At 47.3% G+C, this 18,255-nt stretch overlaps 1 protein-coding gene across 2 annotated transcripts in view; it reads right to left on the bottom strand.

The window, feature by feature from the left end:
* PAX2 (paired box 2) overlaps positions 1-15,141 on the bottom strand; it is a 152,966-nt gene extending 137,825 nt beyond the window's left edge. For both annotated transcript variants that reach the window (XM_063307599.1, XM_063307598.1), the window contains exons 1-3: positions 14,574-15,141; positions 11,635-11,803; positions 10,699-10,896 (exon numbers count right to left, since the gene is read on the bottom strand). In XM_063307599.1, the coding sequence (XP_063163669.1) occupies positions 10,699-10,896; positions 11,635-11,803; positions 14,574-14,616 (410 nt within the window). In that variant the 5' untranslated portion in view covers positions 14,617-15,141. The remainder of the gene's footprint in view (positions 1-10,698; positions 10,897-11,634; positions 11,804-14,573) is intronic.
* Between the last annotated feature and the right edge of the window lie 3,114 nt (positions 15,142-18,255).

Genomic DNA, 18,255 nt, shown 5'->3' with positions numbered 1-18,255 from the left:
TGGCTGATGGACATGGGACAGGGAAAAAGCACACAGAGAGAATTGCTGTGAGTGCTTTGCAAAAAGACAGAATTTAGGGACTTGCAACAGACAAATACAGAAGTGGTGAAATGAAGAGTCCTTCCACAACTGCCCACGGAGGACAAAGCATGCTCAGTAACCAGGGAATTCTGGGAAAGGGGAGAGTTGGAGGAAGACAGGAAAGCACAGGAGTCCTCTGTAAGTCCTGCCAACCACAACATATTAGCAGTACTAGATGAAGCATAAGCAATAAAAGGTCAAGATGCAGGTAGATGTCGAACTACAGCAAGTGGACATAATGTTTGCACTTGCCCTCTGCTACTGACCACTGCATAGGGGTACACTTCCACAAAAAAATTGTAACTGGCCTTTTTACAATTGATTCAACATTATGGGGGTTAAAATGACTATATAACAGCAGCCTTTAACCCTGGATTTTGGTGGTATAAGAAATATGAAAAATAAATGAATAAACTTCCAGTACAATTTCTCATTCTCTTAAATCAGTTTCTTTGATGTTAAGTAAAATACAGGAAGTTTTTAAAAGAGGTGATTGAGTTTTCCTGCTATTAATTTTTCAACCTCCATTGTATTCACGAATCAGTGATTCCACTTTCTAACTTCCATGACTATTTAAGTGATATCTTGATGTGCAGCAGGACACCTCCCAACTTTTAAACCCATTAGAATTAGTCCTAAGATCAAATCTTTGCCACCTTCTTCTTTAAAGATATATGGCATTTAAAAAGAACTAACATTATTCCTCAACAATCTCTTTTTAAAACTAAACACAATTCACTCAAACTTTCTTCACATTTTCCCCTTAAGCAGGTCTGTTGCCCTCTTCTGAATATATTTTGCAGACTGGATTAACACAACAACTCAAAAACTTATGGTAAGTAAAATTTATTGTAGAAAAGGTAGGAGACTATTGTGAAAGAATTCTAGTGACTGCCACATATCTAAAACTGGTTCTTCAAATTCTCCCTCCTCTTTTTCCCACCTGCAAAAGGCTACAAGCAACTCCCTCTTGGGCAGGAGAGACAGTTACCACCTGCTCCTTGGTTTGGAAGCTACCTCTGAAGGTGTGAGAACTGTTTGCTTCCCTCCTGCTTAAAATGCAGTATCCAACCATGGACAGTATTTGGGTGGCAACAGAAGCTATCTTCCTAGGCACAATTGCTTTGAAGAAGTGTGTAGTGTGGGAATTTTCATAGGGCAAAGAGAAGAAACAGCTAATGCCAATCTTTCTGTGTATAAAGTATTGCACAATCACACAGCAATGGAAAGTATTTCATTTAGGCCAATAAAAATTCTATTTCTTTTCAAGAGCAATACCAGTGTGTCTTAACATGGCAAATAAGATTATGGGGGAGAACTGCTTGAAGCCATATGTAGGGGGGTTCTTCGGAGGCTGACTTAGAGCATATGATCCCTCTAGCTTTTTAAAACTGTTTTGAGTTAGGAAGGTAAACCATTGGTGGGAAATATTTTATCATGAAAAGCCCTGGAGAAAAAGCATTTGAACATGCTCAAACACACAGGGTTTTCTCCTTTCCTATTATTATTTTTTAAAGATTTTTTTTATCCTGCCTTTATTATTTTTATAAATAAGTCAAGGTGGGGAACATACTTAATACTCCTTCCTCCTCGTATTTTCCCCACAACAGCAACCCTGTGAGGTGAGTTGGGCTGAGAGAGAGGGACTGGCCCAAGGTCCCCCAGCTGGCTTTGTGCCTAAGGCGGGACTAGAACTCACAGACTCCTGGTTTCTAACCTGGTGCCTTAACCACTACACCAGACTGCTTCTCTTCTCTTCTCTATTCCTTTATTTTATTTTTCCTTTTCTTATCTTTGATTTTTCTCCTAAATCTATGGGCAAGGGTTGCTGTATTAGTTTATTTTTAATTCTACATTACTTGGTGATTTTTAAGTTCTTCACTTTTAAGTATATGTATTTTTATTATTTAGATGGGAAAGCACTTCTTTAAAATTACTGAGAAATTTAGCAAGGGGAATAGTTCAGCCATTCACTCTAATTCACTTCAGTATACTGTACCTCTCAGATACCATGAGAAAGCTACTTCGTGGGGATTTTAAAGTGACTGCAGTTTGTTGGGTCCAGACTGCCTGTTGTGGGGCATTGTTGTCACGCAATATAAGAAGAACCTAAATAGAGTTCCTTCAGGCAGACCTGCATCTCTTTATCTTAGAACTTGCTCTTGGGGATCCCGAATTCCTCACTCCCTGAAATGAAGGAGGAACGCCAAAAATTTTCAAGACAAGCCCCCTGCTGGGTGAAACTGAGTAAAGCACTTTATCTGGGATAGCTAATTAAGCAGTACCTTCTTAATTTAGTTCCTTCTTAAAACAGCCGTGCCCGGAAGTGCAAAGCTCTTCCAAAACTTCACATACTTTGCAACTCAAGGCAACATTTAAAACCTAAACCTGTGCTTGTTAGGAAAATAATGGCAAAGGGATTTTTTAAAAGTGCTTTAGCTTTAAAAAAAAACAAAACGGTATATCTGGGATTGTTTTTCCTTGTTCTGTTTCTTAGAAGGAAATTATTTTTATTGTTTGGAAGGACATTATTTTTTATTTTCCTGTTTTCATTCTCAGGCATGTAGATGTAGGCTGGATCCTTTTATTCCCAAATTCATGAGCATTGTTGGATTGCAGCCTTGACCTGACTACCAAGCACTACTGAAGACAGTACTGGGTCATTGGAATAAGCATGCAGAGGGTTGCCCCACCAATGCTTGTGTGGCAGAAGCTCTGTGCAATTGATAATGTGGTATTGTGTTTTCTTTCACATTCCAACTAGCATTTTCACACTGGCTGCAATCACTTTGGGAAGAAAACAGCATAGGAGAATTCTTGCAAAGGCTCCCAGATATTCATGGCATTGGTGTTTTTTTCCCCTGAACTTGTTTTTTGCTTTATTTTTCTCATAGGGCTTTCACTTTCATGATTCTAAGAGTATATGCTTTGCCATTAACGTACAGTTGGCAAGAACAGACCGAAAAATAATGTCTCATGAACTGGAAGTTCTACTTACAAATTACTTTGCCCTGTACTGACCAGTTAGGACAAGCAAGGCTAGATTTCAGGCTGGGATATCATTTCAATCTGTCAGTAGCTTTATGTAAAGAAAAAGACAGATATTAATTCATTGATTTAAAAAGTTATATTCCACCTGACAACTACAGTAATTTTCAAGGCAAAATATATCATCCACAGATAAAAGATGCAAAAAGGACTTTAAAAAATTAAAATATCAGCATATGAAAGCAATGGGCACCACTAAAAGCTACTGTTAAAAGCAACCCAGTGGTGGACTTCCTTCTCTGTTGAGACAGAGCCCTTGCTCAACCTTACAAACTCAGCACCAGGTCTTTGCTCAGTACTTTAGCAGTGCTGCATGTTTTTGTCTGGATGGTACTGCCTTGTCCTCATATAGCTGAAAAGGTAGAGTTTTAAATATCAGCTTTTAAAGTTTTTACAGAATTACTCATTTTGCAAGTGTGCTTTTGAATTGTATTAAGTGTTTTCAGTCGGAATGTTATGTGTATCTACGTAGAGGCATTATTTAAAAGCAAATGAAAATGTACAGTGCACATTTGACACATTAGTAAATAAAACCAAAGACAATAAACAAATTAGTGCATTTCTTCAGAGAGAAAAAAACAGTAAAAGGCTGGCAATAGCCTTCTCTTAAGTGGAGATACTTTAAACCAAGTGCCAGGGGATGCCTCCATGAGGCAACCCTTCCCAGAAAATCTAGCCCTCTTTGCAAGTTACTGAGGTCTATTAGATATTCAGTCTATATGAACTGCAAGCATTCACAGGTAAACCAGGGAATAGGAAGCAATATTTTTCTCCTGGGTTTTCAAATGTTTGTAACTAGCTCTTGTTCCATATACCACTCTATGATGCCCTCAGAAGCTGGCAATTAAAGGGTAGTTCTTCACTCCCCAAGCCATTTCAACCAATTGCACCATGACAGCAGCCCTAACAGCTGGCTCTCCAGCTTCTCCTTGAGTATCTTAGATGAAGGTGAATCCACCATCTCGTGAGGCATTAAGATTGTTTAGCTAATGTTAAGCTGAAATGCACTTCCTTACAATTTCTACCTGTTGGTTCTAGTCCTGCTGTCTGAAACAATAAAGAACTTTAGTGAGCCCTCTTCTGTATGTCAACCCTTTATTTCCAAAGGGTTTATTTATAATGCTGTTTTCACCTAGCAGTTTCAATAATTCATCACAAAACTTTTTTTCCATGCTGGTTTCTCATTTTTGAAAGTGCTCCAGCTAATCAATTTCCTCCCTAAGCTATATTGCCAGAATGGGACATAGTAACCTCAAATGTGGCTGGACTAATGCAGGATTCATATTATACTTCTATTCATGAGTCTAGGATTTCATTAGCATGTTGCTGCTCTTGTCATTCTCAGCAGTGCTGGCCTGGGTCTTCTGCTTTGATCCACTAGGATGCCTTGATCCTTTCATAAGCATCGATCCCAAGGTTTTAATGATAAAGGATGCAGTGAAAGCATCCTTTTGTTTAATGGCTAACTTGAAGAAGAGGTTTGTAAATTATGAAAGCTACTTCACTAATTATAATTTTTAGTTGCTTCTACCAAATGAATTATGCTATTGCTCTTCTTTGGATTCTTTGTTAATAAAAGCTACATAATCAAGGCATTATATGGGTAAGGCTGCAATTTATGCTTACTCCACAAGAAGTCCTATTGAACTCAGTGGGATTTACTTCTGAAACAATAGTGGTAAGAACTGTTGAGTAAGCTAAGAGGCTGACTGTTGTTAGTAAAAGGAAAACCATTCTCTAAAGTCAATAACAATTTCTACTAATACACTTCTGTAAGTAAGTTTGCAGATATATTATTTTATAACCTATCACACCAAATCAGTGGCATTGTTTACCCACGTAGTCAGCCTTCTCAACTTACATCTGTACCACAGTCCAAAGAGCTTTCAGCCAGCCCTGGGGTGCTACCCAGATAGACAACAAACAGTGGCGTTTGACATAATGGAACTTAACCTAAAAGTGTAGTACATGCACAGGATCACTGAGAATGCTAATATTGACAATAATGTGCTTCATTATATCTTTAATTGTTAGTTAACAGTTAAATAGCAAATAATGCAACACTATGTCATATTCATCAGTCCGTTACTTTTAGAAATTGTCAACAGATTAATTTTTTTTCCCCTCTTTCATATAGACAAACTATCATTTAAGTCAAGAGTGGGCAACAGTTTGGTGTCCGGAAGGGTGGGGGAAGACTAAAATGGCAAAACAATTATGTGAAGTGGAAGCAAGTTTGGTGGGAATAAGTTTTTCCTTTGGGGAAAGGTTGGGGTCAGGCTAAGGTTTTGTTGTTGCTCTTTTTATCTTTGTTAAGTCTATCACAGTTATTAGACACTACATTTCTTGTTGTGTTTTCTGTCGCAAATTTCCAGGAAACTTTCATAATAATTTTCAGTAACTGCATGGCTGAAATTCAGCAGTGCATTTGAAAAGAGCTCCTGGAACCTCAAAACAGAAAAAAGAAAATGGGAGTCCTGCACTGATTGCCCACCTCTGATTTAAGACAGTAGAAATACTTTTTTTTTTTTAGAAAAGAAAGACGTATTTCCTTCTCGCATCGGGCCAAAAATCTTCCACATTACTTTCCTATGGCTCACATACAGTTCCCACATATGTTTCATTCTAGGTCAGAAATGTTTTAAAGGAGATAACAAGAAAAGGAGTTGGGAGAGGCAAGCTTGCTTTGAAAACAGCCATCTTTTGGCTAGTTTTTAAGCAAGTTTGCATCTCCCCCTCCATGGGGAAGTTCTTCATGATGTTCTGGTGGTCATGAAGCCACTGCATTGAATTCTGTCTAGCAACAAATGTTGAATGATACAGATGCACATGGAAATCAAAACAGATGTTAAAGCTGTTACATGAATAATAATAATAATAATAATTATTATTATTATTATTCCCCGCTTCCTCCTCCACTTTTAACAGCGATATAATCTGCAAAAAACAGGTAAAGGTTCCACTTACTGCTGCAAATTAAACTGCTGTTAAAAGCCAAAATACAGGACATAGTTCAGAACTGAGTAACTCTACTTACATCAGGTCTAGCCATGCAAAATTTTCTGCAGGAAGAATAGCGACCCAGTGCATCCACCTCCCCTGGGATCATATCCAGCCCAAGTACTTTCATTCTTCAAGGGGGAAAATCACATAAAGACTTTTTCTCCTGCCTAGTAGTTCACAAGAATACATAAAGAATGAATTAAAGCAGAACCAAATTGTTAACATTCATGCACCTGAAAATCAGCTGCCTGTGATGCCACCTGCATCTTTTTGCCCTGCCCTCGCTTAAGGTATCCTTATGCTTTTGAAAATTGCCCCACAGGTGGAAACCAGAGCTTAGGAGCTCAGCAGGAGACAGGTGGGGGTTGATCTTGAGATTCATATAAACGACTACAGTGCAACAAGATGAAAGAAGTCCAACTGAGAGAAATTCACGCACTCAGAAAAATTATAAAGATATTGAAAATCTACACAAAACCTCTATAAATTAGATGAGTTCTGGCTATTTAAGACATTGAAATGACATTTTTGCTCTTTCTAATCTAAAGGGCTGAAATTCTTTTAAATATCTATTTGTGTCATATTGCCCATGTAACCGTAAAATCTGCCTTCTTTTGCTATAATCTAATTTACTACCTAGTTTGCTAAACAATTAAGGTATAAGCAACTTTATCCTATTAGTCACTAGTAGCTGCCCTTTTCAGAAAATGGATACTTTCACCAAGTATCCTGACAAATCATTTGATAACACATCTTCAGCTACATTTTTGTATCATCAGAAAATTCCTCCAAGTCTCTCTTAAGATACAAATTATGGCATGAGAAAGTCTCAATACTGGTAACTTCTTTCCAGAAGGACACTTCCATGTTTCAGAAGTTTTTGCTATCCGATATTCCTATGCCAATGACTCCAGTTGGTCTAACTTGACTTGAACTGACACATTTCCCATCGATTCCTCACTAGAGCATTTATTTCTCTTTTTATTTATCATCCACCACCTCAAAAACAAGGACTGAAGCTGGCAAAGAAACAGACATGCATGCAGCAGAAAGAATAAAGTACCCAAAGATACTTGGAGCACTGATTGTCAGTGAATTTATATTGTATCTAGACAAATAGGAGTGGGATGAAGGGAAGCAATCTTAGCCATGTTTGCATTTTTTCTTTGAAAAAAGGAAGGAGGGAAGGGAAAGAAAAATAGTGAATGAGCAAGAGAGAATAATAGCCCTTTTAATGGTGCGGGGCAGTGCTGGACAACTGCCCCTTTAACATATCATATTGCAATGCAGCCATATTAGTGACATATAATTAAAAGTAGTATTGAAAATTCAATATTTAAAGTTTAATTTAAACTTCAGTGCCATTTAAACCACTGAATCTAACCCTCTATTTATGGAGTCCGCATTAAAGCATCCCAGATTCTTTGCTTTAAAACATCCAGCGAATGGCAAACCACCACCTCTCTCGGTCACCAGTTCTATTTATATGACTTTAAAACACAGAAAGTCTATGAAAGCAAGATTACAGTGAAGTTGGAGGGAAAAATCAGGAGCAACAGTTTAAAACATCATACTGCTTAGAGATTCAAGACAGTAAATGTAGAACTTGTTGCTGACACATCACTTCCCATCATTGTTTATCTAGCTTATTTTACTATTTGATCATTGGAAAAAGGGAAGGAGAAAATTAATAAATGTCCAAATATAAATTTTCAGGCAAGATGGAAAAAATGAAAAGAAGTTTCATTTTTTTTCTGTAACGATTTCTTCGTCTACAGTTCTGGATGTGCAGGGCCTGAATCATCTATTGGCCCTAATCTCAATATTTATCAGTTTGGAGAGAAATCTGTTTACTTATTTTTAATTTTCAACAATATAATTTCAAGAGTTCTTCTTTCTGTCATGGCAAACTGAGCAACTTCTTTTTGAGATTTCAGAGATCAAGGAAAGGATGGATATATGTATGTATGTATTGCACCAAAGCAGTTTTTAATTATCAAGAGTATATAAAGGCTACCTTCTTAATTTATTTTCAAAAACTTCAAATGTTGATTCTCATATCCCTCAGAAATACCAGCTAAGATTTCATGACAAAATACTGCCTGATATGGCATATTTAACTTTATTTCAGGAACAGATTAGGCAATCGGAAGAAAATCAAGGCTTCCCAGTTAACCGAAACCAGCTGAACCCTGATTCTTGATGGATGCCTTGGGCTTGTACAGAACCATTTGTGGAATTTACTTTTTGTGCTTCCACATGCCTGGTGTTGGCTGCTGCGGTTTATCTGGAAAATTCTTGCTACTCCAGCGAATTACCACATCGTCAACATTTAAAGGTAAACTAGCATCTACCTAGAGGTAAACATAGCCTCTTCATGCAATGATGAAGGCATGAAATACTACAATACTGATCCAAGAAACAGGTACTATGCAAGGCTACCTGACACAGATAAATAACGTATAAACCTCATGCTTTTGGAGAATTAACTTGGCTATAGCACAGGATTCTCCTGCTTTACTGGATGTGGCCTTTACTACACCTGATAGGGTCTCTCTCCAAGGACAAGTCCCAGAAAGAGGGTGACCTGCTTCCTCCCCACAACCTGGGATAGATTTCCCACCTGGAGCAAGTGCCTGAGCTTGCTTTCCCACCTTCTTCAGTGGCCAGGAAAGCATTGGAGGAGCGGCACTGCCTTTTTCCCAGAAGCCTGGCTGGGAGGCTTGAGCCATGGATGGCTCTCCTTTCTGGACCAGCCTTCCACAGCTGCTCGTCAAGGGGCCCGGTGTTGCTTCTATTATTTCCATGCCCGAGACAGGAGGAGCATCTCTTTCTTGAAGGAGGGTGCATAATTAGTCAGCCAGTTTGAACTTACTCTGTTCATAACCTAATGACCATTTTAATATTGATGGCACACACTGGGATAATTCGGTGGGATAACATAGCCATATATTACAGAGAGACAACGTACTGAGGGAGGCATCTCTGTTCTCCAAGGGAGGCTCCCTTGTTAATTTAACCTGTTATTTTCAGATGATTTGGGATTATTCCGCATCATTTTCAAAACTATAAAAAGCCACTGAGGTTGCCAGTTTAAAAAAATGCCTGTTACTTGTTCAGAACACTGAACAATATTTTACATGAATCAACACATCATTATTTCTATACTTTTGGTGCACATTGCTTCATTCTTTAAAAAGTGCTGAATTCACTATTTATTATATGATAACTATTGAGCTAAAGAGCTGTTGAAGTGGATGCTATTGGCTGTTATGTCTATCTGGATCCAAGTATCTTTTGGGGCTACTTTTCTTTGACATAGAGATTCATAATATGTTATACTTGCAGCAGCTGCTCATTCTACAATTCACTGCCGAAAATACCCCAATCTCAACTGGCGTATTCCAAAAGACATCCATGCAGACTGTTATAGAGATCCCTTCCTGGAGGATCATGAAGCTTAAAGATTTGGTAATGTTTGATATCCATGAAAGTGCTAAATTTAAAACTCAATCAAATATGTAGTCCGCATTTGTTCATTTTTAATTAGTGACAGCTCAGCATTTGTGTGCGTGGGTTGTAGATAGGTGCCATCTCCCACTTTTCAAGCATCGTTAATTATGTGCCTGTCCAAAGAACCATTCAGTGCATCTCCCCGGGTCTGTTTCTCTTCCGGGCCAGTGCACAGAATAGGCTAGAGCACTATTCCGCTCTTTCCATGGGGCATTTTTGTACATCTGCCTGGCACAGGTGGCACAATTCCTTTCTCAGCATCACCTTGTAAAGAGCATGGGAGTCTAAATTGCTACCACTGCCTGGGTCATTCCCAGGCATCGTGTTTCTTCCTTTTATCAAAGGAAAGGGCGGGGAAGCTGCCGGTGCAGGCCTGGCTAAAGGCAGTAGAGCTGCAGACCCTCTCCAAGGCTTAGGTCGGCCGGGAGGCTTAAACTAGGCAGAGCTATTGAGAATGCGACCATTTTGCCTGACCAGTTTTGCATCAGACCTACATAGCGAGATCCTAGACAGACCGAAGCTCCTGGAGGACAGCAGGGAGGGCTCACAGGTTCGGACAGTCAAAGCAGCAAGCAACCAACACCCGTTACGTCCTCCTAGAGACCCCGAACGCTAGCCAGCCACGGCGCAGGGTCCCGGAGCACGCGCCACGCAGGCAGCCACCCCAACCCTTTGTCCTCGTCGTCCTGGCCCCACAGCCCCTCAAAGGCCCTCCATACTCCGTCCGGAGGAGCTCTTGCCCAGCAGGCGGCCGGGGCCGGGCAGGGGGGCGGGCAGCGAAGCCTCTTCCCTGTCAGGCGAGTCACCAGGAGGCGCTCGCCCTACCGCCTGAGCCGGGCCGGCTGCTTGAGCCTTTTGGGCAGCCCTGGGCTTCCCAGGAGGCGAAGAGCCGGGCGACTTTGGCCCGGGGTCCCCCGCCCTCTCTTCGCCTTCTGGGGACAGGAGCTGCGCCGAGTCGGTCCGAAGGCCGCGCGCCAGAGCAACGCGCCGGGCGCGGGGTAGCCGTCCGGGGCGTCCTGCGGGAGGTCAAGGCGGTTCGACGGGGCGACTTACCGGTTGATGGAGGAGACGCTGGGGACCGTATCATTGTCGCAGATGCCCTCGGCCAGGAGCCGGTCGCGGATCTCCCAAGCGAACATGGTGGGGTTCTGCCTTTTGTACTCGGCGATTTTATCCACGACTTTCGGGGTAGCGACCTTCGGCTTGGAGCCGCCGATCACGCCGGGCTTGATGCTCCCGGTCTCGTAGTACCTGCGGGGGCAGAGCCCGGCTCAGCGGCGCTCCCATAGCCGCGTCTCCCAGTCCCCGCCGCAGCCCCGCCAGCACCCCGCGACCCGCCCGCTCTCCTGCCCGGGCCACGCTCCGAAGGCCCGGCTTCCCCGCCTTCGCTCTCGGCCGCCCTCGCCTTGCCCGGGCCGGCGAGGCCCCGGTAGGGCCCAAGTGGCCGAGAGGCCGGAAAGGGACAGGGGTCAGAGGGGGGCGCCGTGGCCTTCGGGGCTCCTCTTCTCCGGCCTCGGGCCCGGCTCTGCCCCCCGGCCGTCGGTCTCTTTGGTGGCCCGGCTGGCCGGCTGGCATGCACCGGCCCGGCGGCCTCTGCTCCCCACTCCCATCCTAGCTGCGCTCTGCTGAAAGCGGCGGCGGCGGCGGCGGCGGGGGCGGCGCGGCCGGGTTCCTGCTGACCTGCGGCTGGAGAGAAAGCAGGGCCCGGCCTGGCTTAGCTGGGAGGCGGGGAGGGGAGGCTTGCCGGCTGGTCTCACCGCAAGCGGGGCGGCGCTCGGTTTGTTCCCGGGCTCGTCGGGCTTTTCCCCCTCTTTGCGAACCCACCGCAGGTCCCTGTGTCGAGACAGGCCAGACAAAAGAAAGCGGCAGGAAGGAGCGGGGTGGGGGCGCGCCGGGCCCGGGCAGGGCGAGGGGCCCCGAGGGGCCACCGAGCAGCAGGCCTCCCCACTCCCGCCGTCGCCGCCCGCCCGCCGGCCCGCCGGCTCCTACCTGCCCAGGATCTTGCTGACACAGCCGTGGCTGACCCGCAGCTGCCGGGAGATGTCGCAGGGCCGCACGCCCTGGTGAGCCAGCTCCACGATCCTCTGCCGCACCACGTCCGGTAGGGGCCTGCCGTTCACAAACACCCCCCCGAGCTGGTTGACACCCCCGTGCCCTGCTGGGGAGAGAGAACGGAAAGACAGAAAAGCAGGCAAGCGGGGCGGGGTTGGGGGGGGAGAGACGAGAGAAAGGCATTAGTCGGGGCAGTTCGGCGGGGTGGGAGGCCGGATGGGGGGGTCACTCTGCCAGCACTTCTGGGCCCACGGGGGAGGGCAAAGTCCCTTTGCCGCGAAGCAGAAAGAAGGTCGCTTGACTAAGACCCTCTTTCCAGCCGGAGCACTTCTCCCCGGCCTTACTGCTTCGCCCCCAATCCCTCAGCGGGGTGAGACGGAAGCTGCCGAGTGGGAAGCGCTGAACTGGCCGCCGCGCCCCTCGAGAGAGAATCGACCCTTTGAAAAACGAAATCTAAAGACTCATTTCCCCGCTAATTAAACGTTTCTCTTTTCTTTACCAAATGGTTTTCATATCCGCTACTACTATTCTTGCTATTAATATTTCTCTTATCATTACCTCTCGTTTTCCGGAAAATTTCTCCAGCTATTAAACCAATGCTGGCGATGGTTTCATTTCATTTGATTTTAAGTCTTTTTCAGACATTCTAAAACATCTCTTTTATTCTCTTCTCTTCAGACAACTCTCAATATTTTTTGATTATTTAACTAAAATCTGGTAGGATTGAGGTGGAGAAGCAAGAATCTCAGGAAGGCGATTTTAGTCCGAATTTACTCTGGCCAGCACTAAGAAGCGGGGTCTCTTCTGTTCCCTGTTTCTTCGCTTTTGATTATTCAACTCAGTTAACCCGACGACCTCCGTTTCGGGTAATCTCCGAATAAAATCTGCCGCGCTGCTGCTCTTGAAGGAACCGGGTCCCAGGGCAGCAAGGTCTCAAGAGATCTTAGTGGCGATGAGAGGGGGCCAAGCAGGTGGATCCAGGCGAAACCTCGCCGGCACCCCAGACTCCCTGTAGACAACCCACCTGGGCTTGTTTTCCGACGGGAGAGAAGCTGAACCGGATTCGGAGGCTGGCTGAAAAATGACCTGTTTGCATTTTTGCCAGTCTCTCCCCCCCCCCCCCGCACCCCTCCGCCCGTGACACTGACTTATGGTCTCTGAACTTAGTGGAAACTCTTCTTTCCCTCTATCGATCCCAGTCCTTTGGCAAATTGAGTTTTTTCACTTCCTTTCTTCGCAGCAGCCCTTGAAGGAGGCTGAACTGTCGTCCGCTGCGTCCGGTTATGTGGCTATTTACTAGCCTGTTACTTGAACGAGAATATGCTTCGTCCCGCATCAACTGCCGCAGTTTTGCGCCCACTGTCAGGGAACTGGAAGTCGGATGGGAATTTCAGATCGTCTTCCTTGCTCCCTTCTCTCCCCCTCCCCTCTCGATGTATCTGCTTATTTCCTTCATTTGTCTGATTCACCTTTTGCAGATGTTGCCTCTAAAGTTACAAGCCGGCGAGCAATTTCTTCAGGACCTCAATTCTGAATAATTCAAAGCACCTTTGATAACTCACATTACAGAGAATTAAAAGGCAACAGATGCAAAAAGATTAAGGAATTAATAATTCAGAGTATTGCACCTGCTTCTTCCCAACCAGAACATTGCACCTTGGAGTTCACTTCCTTTGGTTTCCAACCGTATTTTTGTTCCCGACCTTTCTTGGTAGTGAATGCAGGATATACTTCATAGGAAGCAAAATTCCTCCATTGAAAAAAAAAATATTGTGAAATAGACTAGAGACAATGAGTCACTTTATTTTAGTTTTAACCACTGGTTCCAACCTGAAAATTGGTCTGTAAATCCAATCTGGTTTCCAACTGAATTAAAGCTAAAAGTAGTCAGTTTTGTTTGCTAAGTGATGGACAAGGCACGAAGGAAGGTGAATCGTATTACACAATCTGTTTTTAAAAATTCGTGGAAAATTTCAGGGAAATAAAGACTTCTCAACGTTAAAAAAATTAATGCATTTTGTTGGTACATAATGTCCTCCCAGATTCTCCAATCTCAAAATATGTTTAAATCTTAACAGTTCAATTTTCGTTTGTTTCTTTATAAGCCTCTTTTTATCTAAGACATACTAAAAGCCAAGGATGTAGAAAGTTAGGAGCTTGTCTTAGTAATTCATATACTGCTTCAGCGGTGTTGCAATCTACTGCTCTATTTTTCTTTGAAAGTTCAAAACCCGAAAATGATTGTTTGATTTTTGTTTTTTTAAATACAGTAATGTGGTGAGGCAGTCACTGTGAAGTAGATTCTGGATTTTTCCCCGTTTGCCATGCATCTTTATTTCTTAGGAATCAACAATTCCTGCGTTCTGTGAGTTTTAAACTGCAGGCCAAGGTTGGGAAAAATCTGAACCAAAGACAAAAACGGTCACGCACCCTAACTTCCATAAAGGCAGGATAATTTAATATTTTTGACCTTGAAATTATGCGGTTTTTCCCCAAAGAAATAAACGCAAACAAATCGCCGTTTGTTCCTCCGCCGGGCCGCCTTCGGACTAGCGAAGGGAAGAGCGAGGAGGCAGGGAGGCTGCGCTTCGACTCACCGCACACTGGAGCCTCGCCGCGGGCATTCCGCAAGGCCTCCTCGGGGCCAAGACTTCCCGGGGGAATTTGTAAAGGAGCCGCGCCGGTTTGAGGACCGGGAGTTCCCCGAGTCCTCGCTGCCTTCCCGGCAGATCCAAGCGGCGAGCGGCTTTCACCTCGCCGGGAAGGTCGGGGCCCCGCACGAAGACCGTGGAAACGGAAGCCCGAACTTTCTACGGGGCAGCGGGGTGCAGGAGGGGCAACCGGGCGGGGAAAGGAAGGCTGCGGCCGGTACTCACGGTGCATCGCGGAGAAGGGGTCTGCTTTGCAGTGCATATCCATGGGGAGGCACAGGAAAGGGAAGAAGTCGGCTGAAGCCGCCGTGTCGCCTCTGAGGTTCGACTTCAGGACTTGGGGGAGAATCAGAAGGACAAGCCGTGGAAGCCCGGCCGGCGGGCCGCGGGGAGCCTCCCTGCCCTCAGCCCGCTGCTGGCCGAGCGAGCAGAGCGAGGGGAAGTTGCGCCCGCTGCAGCGCTCACGCGGTCCGTGCCTGGCTGGCTAAACGGGGACCGAAGCAAGGCATGGCGGGGTCCCTCAAGGTGGCGGCGTCGGCGGCTCTCGCTCTCGGCCCGGGTCGGCTCAGCTGAAGTTGGCGCGCGGCGGCCAGTCCCAGCTCGCGGGCGCTCCCTCCCCAGGCAGCCTTCTCCGCCTCTGTAGCTCCAGGTTCCTTGGCGACGGCGGAGGGCTCCTCCTGCTCCGGCCAGACTTTTGGCCTCCTCCTCCCCCTCTTGCCTTCCTGGCGGTTTTGCGCCAAGGTGGGGATGTGCTTGCCACGAGCTTTGCCTGAAGAATGGAGCTGCCGCCGCCAGTGCCCGTCTCTCTAAAAGCGGCAAAGCCCCCTCCAGATCGCGCCCGGCTCCCCCCTCGTCCACAGACACACACACACCTCCACCCCTCCCTCCCTCCCTCCCCCTCCTCTCCCCCGCGCGCCGGGCCGGGAGATGAATGACTTGTCAGACAAAGGCAGTAGATTCCAACACTCGCGGATTCGCCAAAGCGCAGCGCCCCATCCCCGGCCAGTGGCTCCCTGGCTCGGCCTCGGCGACCCTCTAACCACCCCCGCGAGGGATGCCCGGCTCTCGGGCTGGCGGGGGCCGCTCCATCTGCCCAGCCGCGCCGGACCTGCTCCTGGGTAGCCCGAGAACACCTGGTTGCTCCGGGATTCCTGCCCTCGCCTCGCTACTTGGTTGGCAGTGGGGGGAACGGGCGGCTTCCATCTTTCAGACGCGGCGGCGGCGGGACCCTCCCCCCACCTTGGTGTGTGGCGGTAAACTCAGATCCTCCGCCGCCGCCATCACGCCTTTCCATACACCAGGCCTTTGCCTTGAGAAGGTCGCGTCGGAAGGAAGCCTAGGAAGCGGACTCCCCTCCGTCAGAGCCCCGGGCTTGCGGCGTAGTCATAGGCCGGCCGGCCGCTCCGCTCTGGAGGCGCGTCTTACACGCTCCGCGCGAAGAATCTGCCACGCCATCCTCAAAGGGCGCCGTTTGAAATCAGGCCTTCTTGGAAGTCCCCAAGAAGACTCACCTTGGAGAAAGGAGGCGGCTGTGGATCTCCACAGGCCGAGTTTCCTCCCGGGAAAGGGAGCAACCGGCCTCAAGGTCCGGCCTGGGGGCTGCCGCTTGGGCCACCGAGCCGGTCCAAAGGGACAGGAAGGAGGGGAAGGAAAACCGCTCTCGGGGACTTTCTTTTGTAGTACCAAGCCCAAGTAAGTCCCACTTGGCTGAACGCTCCGTAGAAGGGGGGGGGGGGGGAGGGATTTTATCCGTCAATCCGTATTTCGACCACCCCAGATTTTCCTAAGAAAATGCATTAAAACGCACGCATGCCTGCATTTCTTTCCTTCTGTCAAAAACAGAACTTTAACCCCGTTTATTCTGCGATATATTTGCATTACAACTGCCTCCGGAATAACTTTATATTTGTGATTTTACGTTTACTGTGCGTAAAAGCGATTTCATATCGATTGCAAAACGAGGTAAGGTGTTTTTCACCACCGAGAAATGTTCAGGAAACGAAAGAGGGTGAGGGGCCTACGGCGAATCAATAAACTCCCTGCCATTTGCTCCTCCTCATCGCGTTTTTTCATCCTTTCCCAGGTAACGGGTAGAAGCAGGAGGTGAGATGGGACTCAGCTTTTCCCCCGCCCCTCTTTGCTTAGATCCATCCTTCCCGTCCCTTCGCTTCTCCAGCAGAAAATCTCTGGTTCACAAGCAGCTGCGACTCTTCGCGTGGAATATTGGAATATTTCCCGGGATGGCATCAATTCTCTCCCTCTTTCGCCTGCCCACTTCGGGGGCCCGGGCGGCTCCGACAGCGAGGCCGGCTGCCTTTCAGCAGAGCCTCCTTGGTGGCATGCCACTGCCACCCAACGGTCCCTTTGTCCCTGCGCCTCGGCTGGGTGTCCTCCTAGCCTACGGAGAGGTGGCCGAGCCGGTCTCGGTGCCCAGCGCTGTGGCCCTTCCTGTGCTCGGATCAAGGGGGCCATTCACACGGCTGGGCGATGCAGAGGAGGGCGGCGAGAGAGGTCCTACTACCTTGACATTGGCCAGGAAGCCTTTACACGGAAACGGGACTTGGGGACGTGCGCAGTCCACAAATTCACACGCGCACAGAGACACGTTTCTTTGGCCTCCACCAATTGCCCTTTGAGCCCGTATTGCTCGGCCCCAGTGCAGTTGCGGCAGCGGCAGCCGAAGCGGTAGGTCGGCGAAAGAATTCTCCCTCCTCCGGGGCGGAGCCGGAGCCGGAGCCCGGAGGGGGCAGAGGCGTGCCGGGCGGGGGACCCCGTCCGGACGCAGGTGAACGGCAGGTTTCCTTCTCTCCACCAAGTTGCGGGGCAACGGAGATTGTTCCAGGCGGCACCTACAGAGGGCGTTGGGTGGTTTGCTTGTTCTCATCAGACCTCGGGAAAAGTTTCAAACTAAGCCGGGTTCTAAACGAATCTCCTGTCCAGGAGCTTCAGTAATCCCACCCCCTTCCCGGAGTTGAGCCATCCCTTTTTTACTTTTAGGCGTTTGTGTTTGAGCCAGGCACCAGAAACAAACACCCTCCTTCCCTACCCAACCCGAGATCTTCTCCAAACCTCTGTTTCAAGTACCCCACTCTCCTCTGAGACTGTGGCAGAAAACGAAATCAGTCGGTCCCTGCAGCTCCTCCCTGCTTTTTCCCCCGGGCAGAGCCTTTGCAGTCTAGGGGGAACACTTGGGACTATCTGGCCAAAACTCCCTACCGATGCCGCCACCGAACGCCGGCAACTGCTTCTGGCCTCAGCAGATCAGCCTCGGTCCAAGCCGCCAGCGTGGCGTCCGGCTCCTGCCTCGGCTGCCCCACTTCGGGCCTCTTGCCCGGGGAGCCCTGGCTGAGCTGAACGCGCTTCCCATCTGGAACCACCCCGCTTCGCCCTCGGCGCGCCGCGACCCTCAGTGGGCGAGCCTCGGTGTTGAAGACAGCCGCTCTGGTGGTGGAAGGGAGAAGGAGGCACTGTGCAAGGAGGCCGAGGGAGCCTCTCGCGCGGGCCTCCCCAGCTAAGAAGGGGGTGGATCGAACTGCGCGTGGCGGCGCGGGCAAGTGTGAAGCAAAGGGTCGCGCTGCATTAAGGAATGCTGGGTTTGGAAGACAGAATCGAAACAAGGGTGGGCCGCTTTCGCTAAAACTGCTGATATCCCTTAAAAGTATTTCATGAAATGAAATTGGTTACACCTTTATCCAAAGCACTCCAACATAGGATTTAAAAAAACAAAACAAAACAAAACGCGGCTTTGGAGGCGGCTTGGTAGGGATACCATCTGTACAATATTGATGGAACAGTATAGAAGTTGCTGTGTAAATAGCCACCCCCTCTTAGGAGCCTCTAATCTCGGCTCACCTCCCCAAATTGTCACCTCTTCCTGAGCAGGACTTCCTGGAGGAATTGCTTTGTC

Source organism: Candoia aspera, chromosome 6 (assembly GCF_035149785.1).
Source record: "Candoia aspera isolate rCanAsp1 chromosome 6, rCanAsp1.hap2, whole genome shotgun sequence".
NCBI classification, from domain to species: Eukaryota; Metazoa; Chordata; class Lepidosauria; order Squamata; family Boidae; genus Candoia; species Candoia aspera.
Note: the sequence above shows the minus strand (reverse complement) of the source record. Positions and strands in the feature narration are given on the sequence as shown.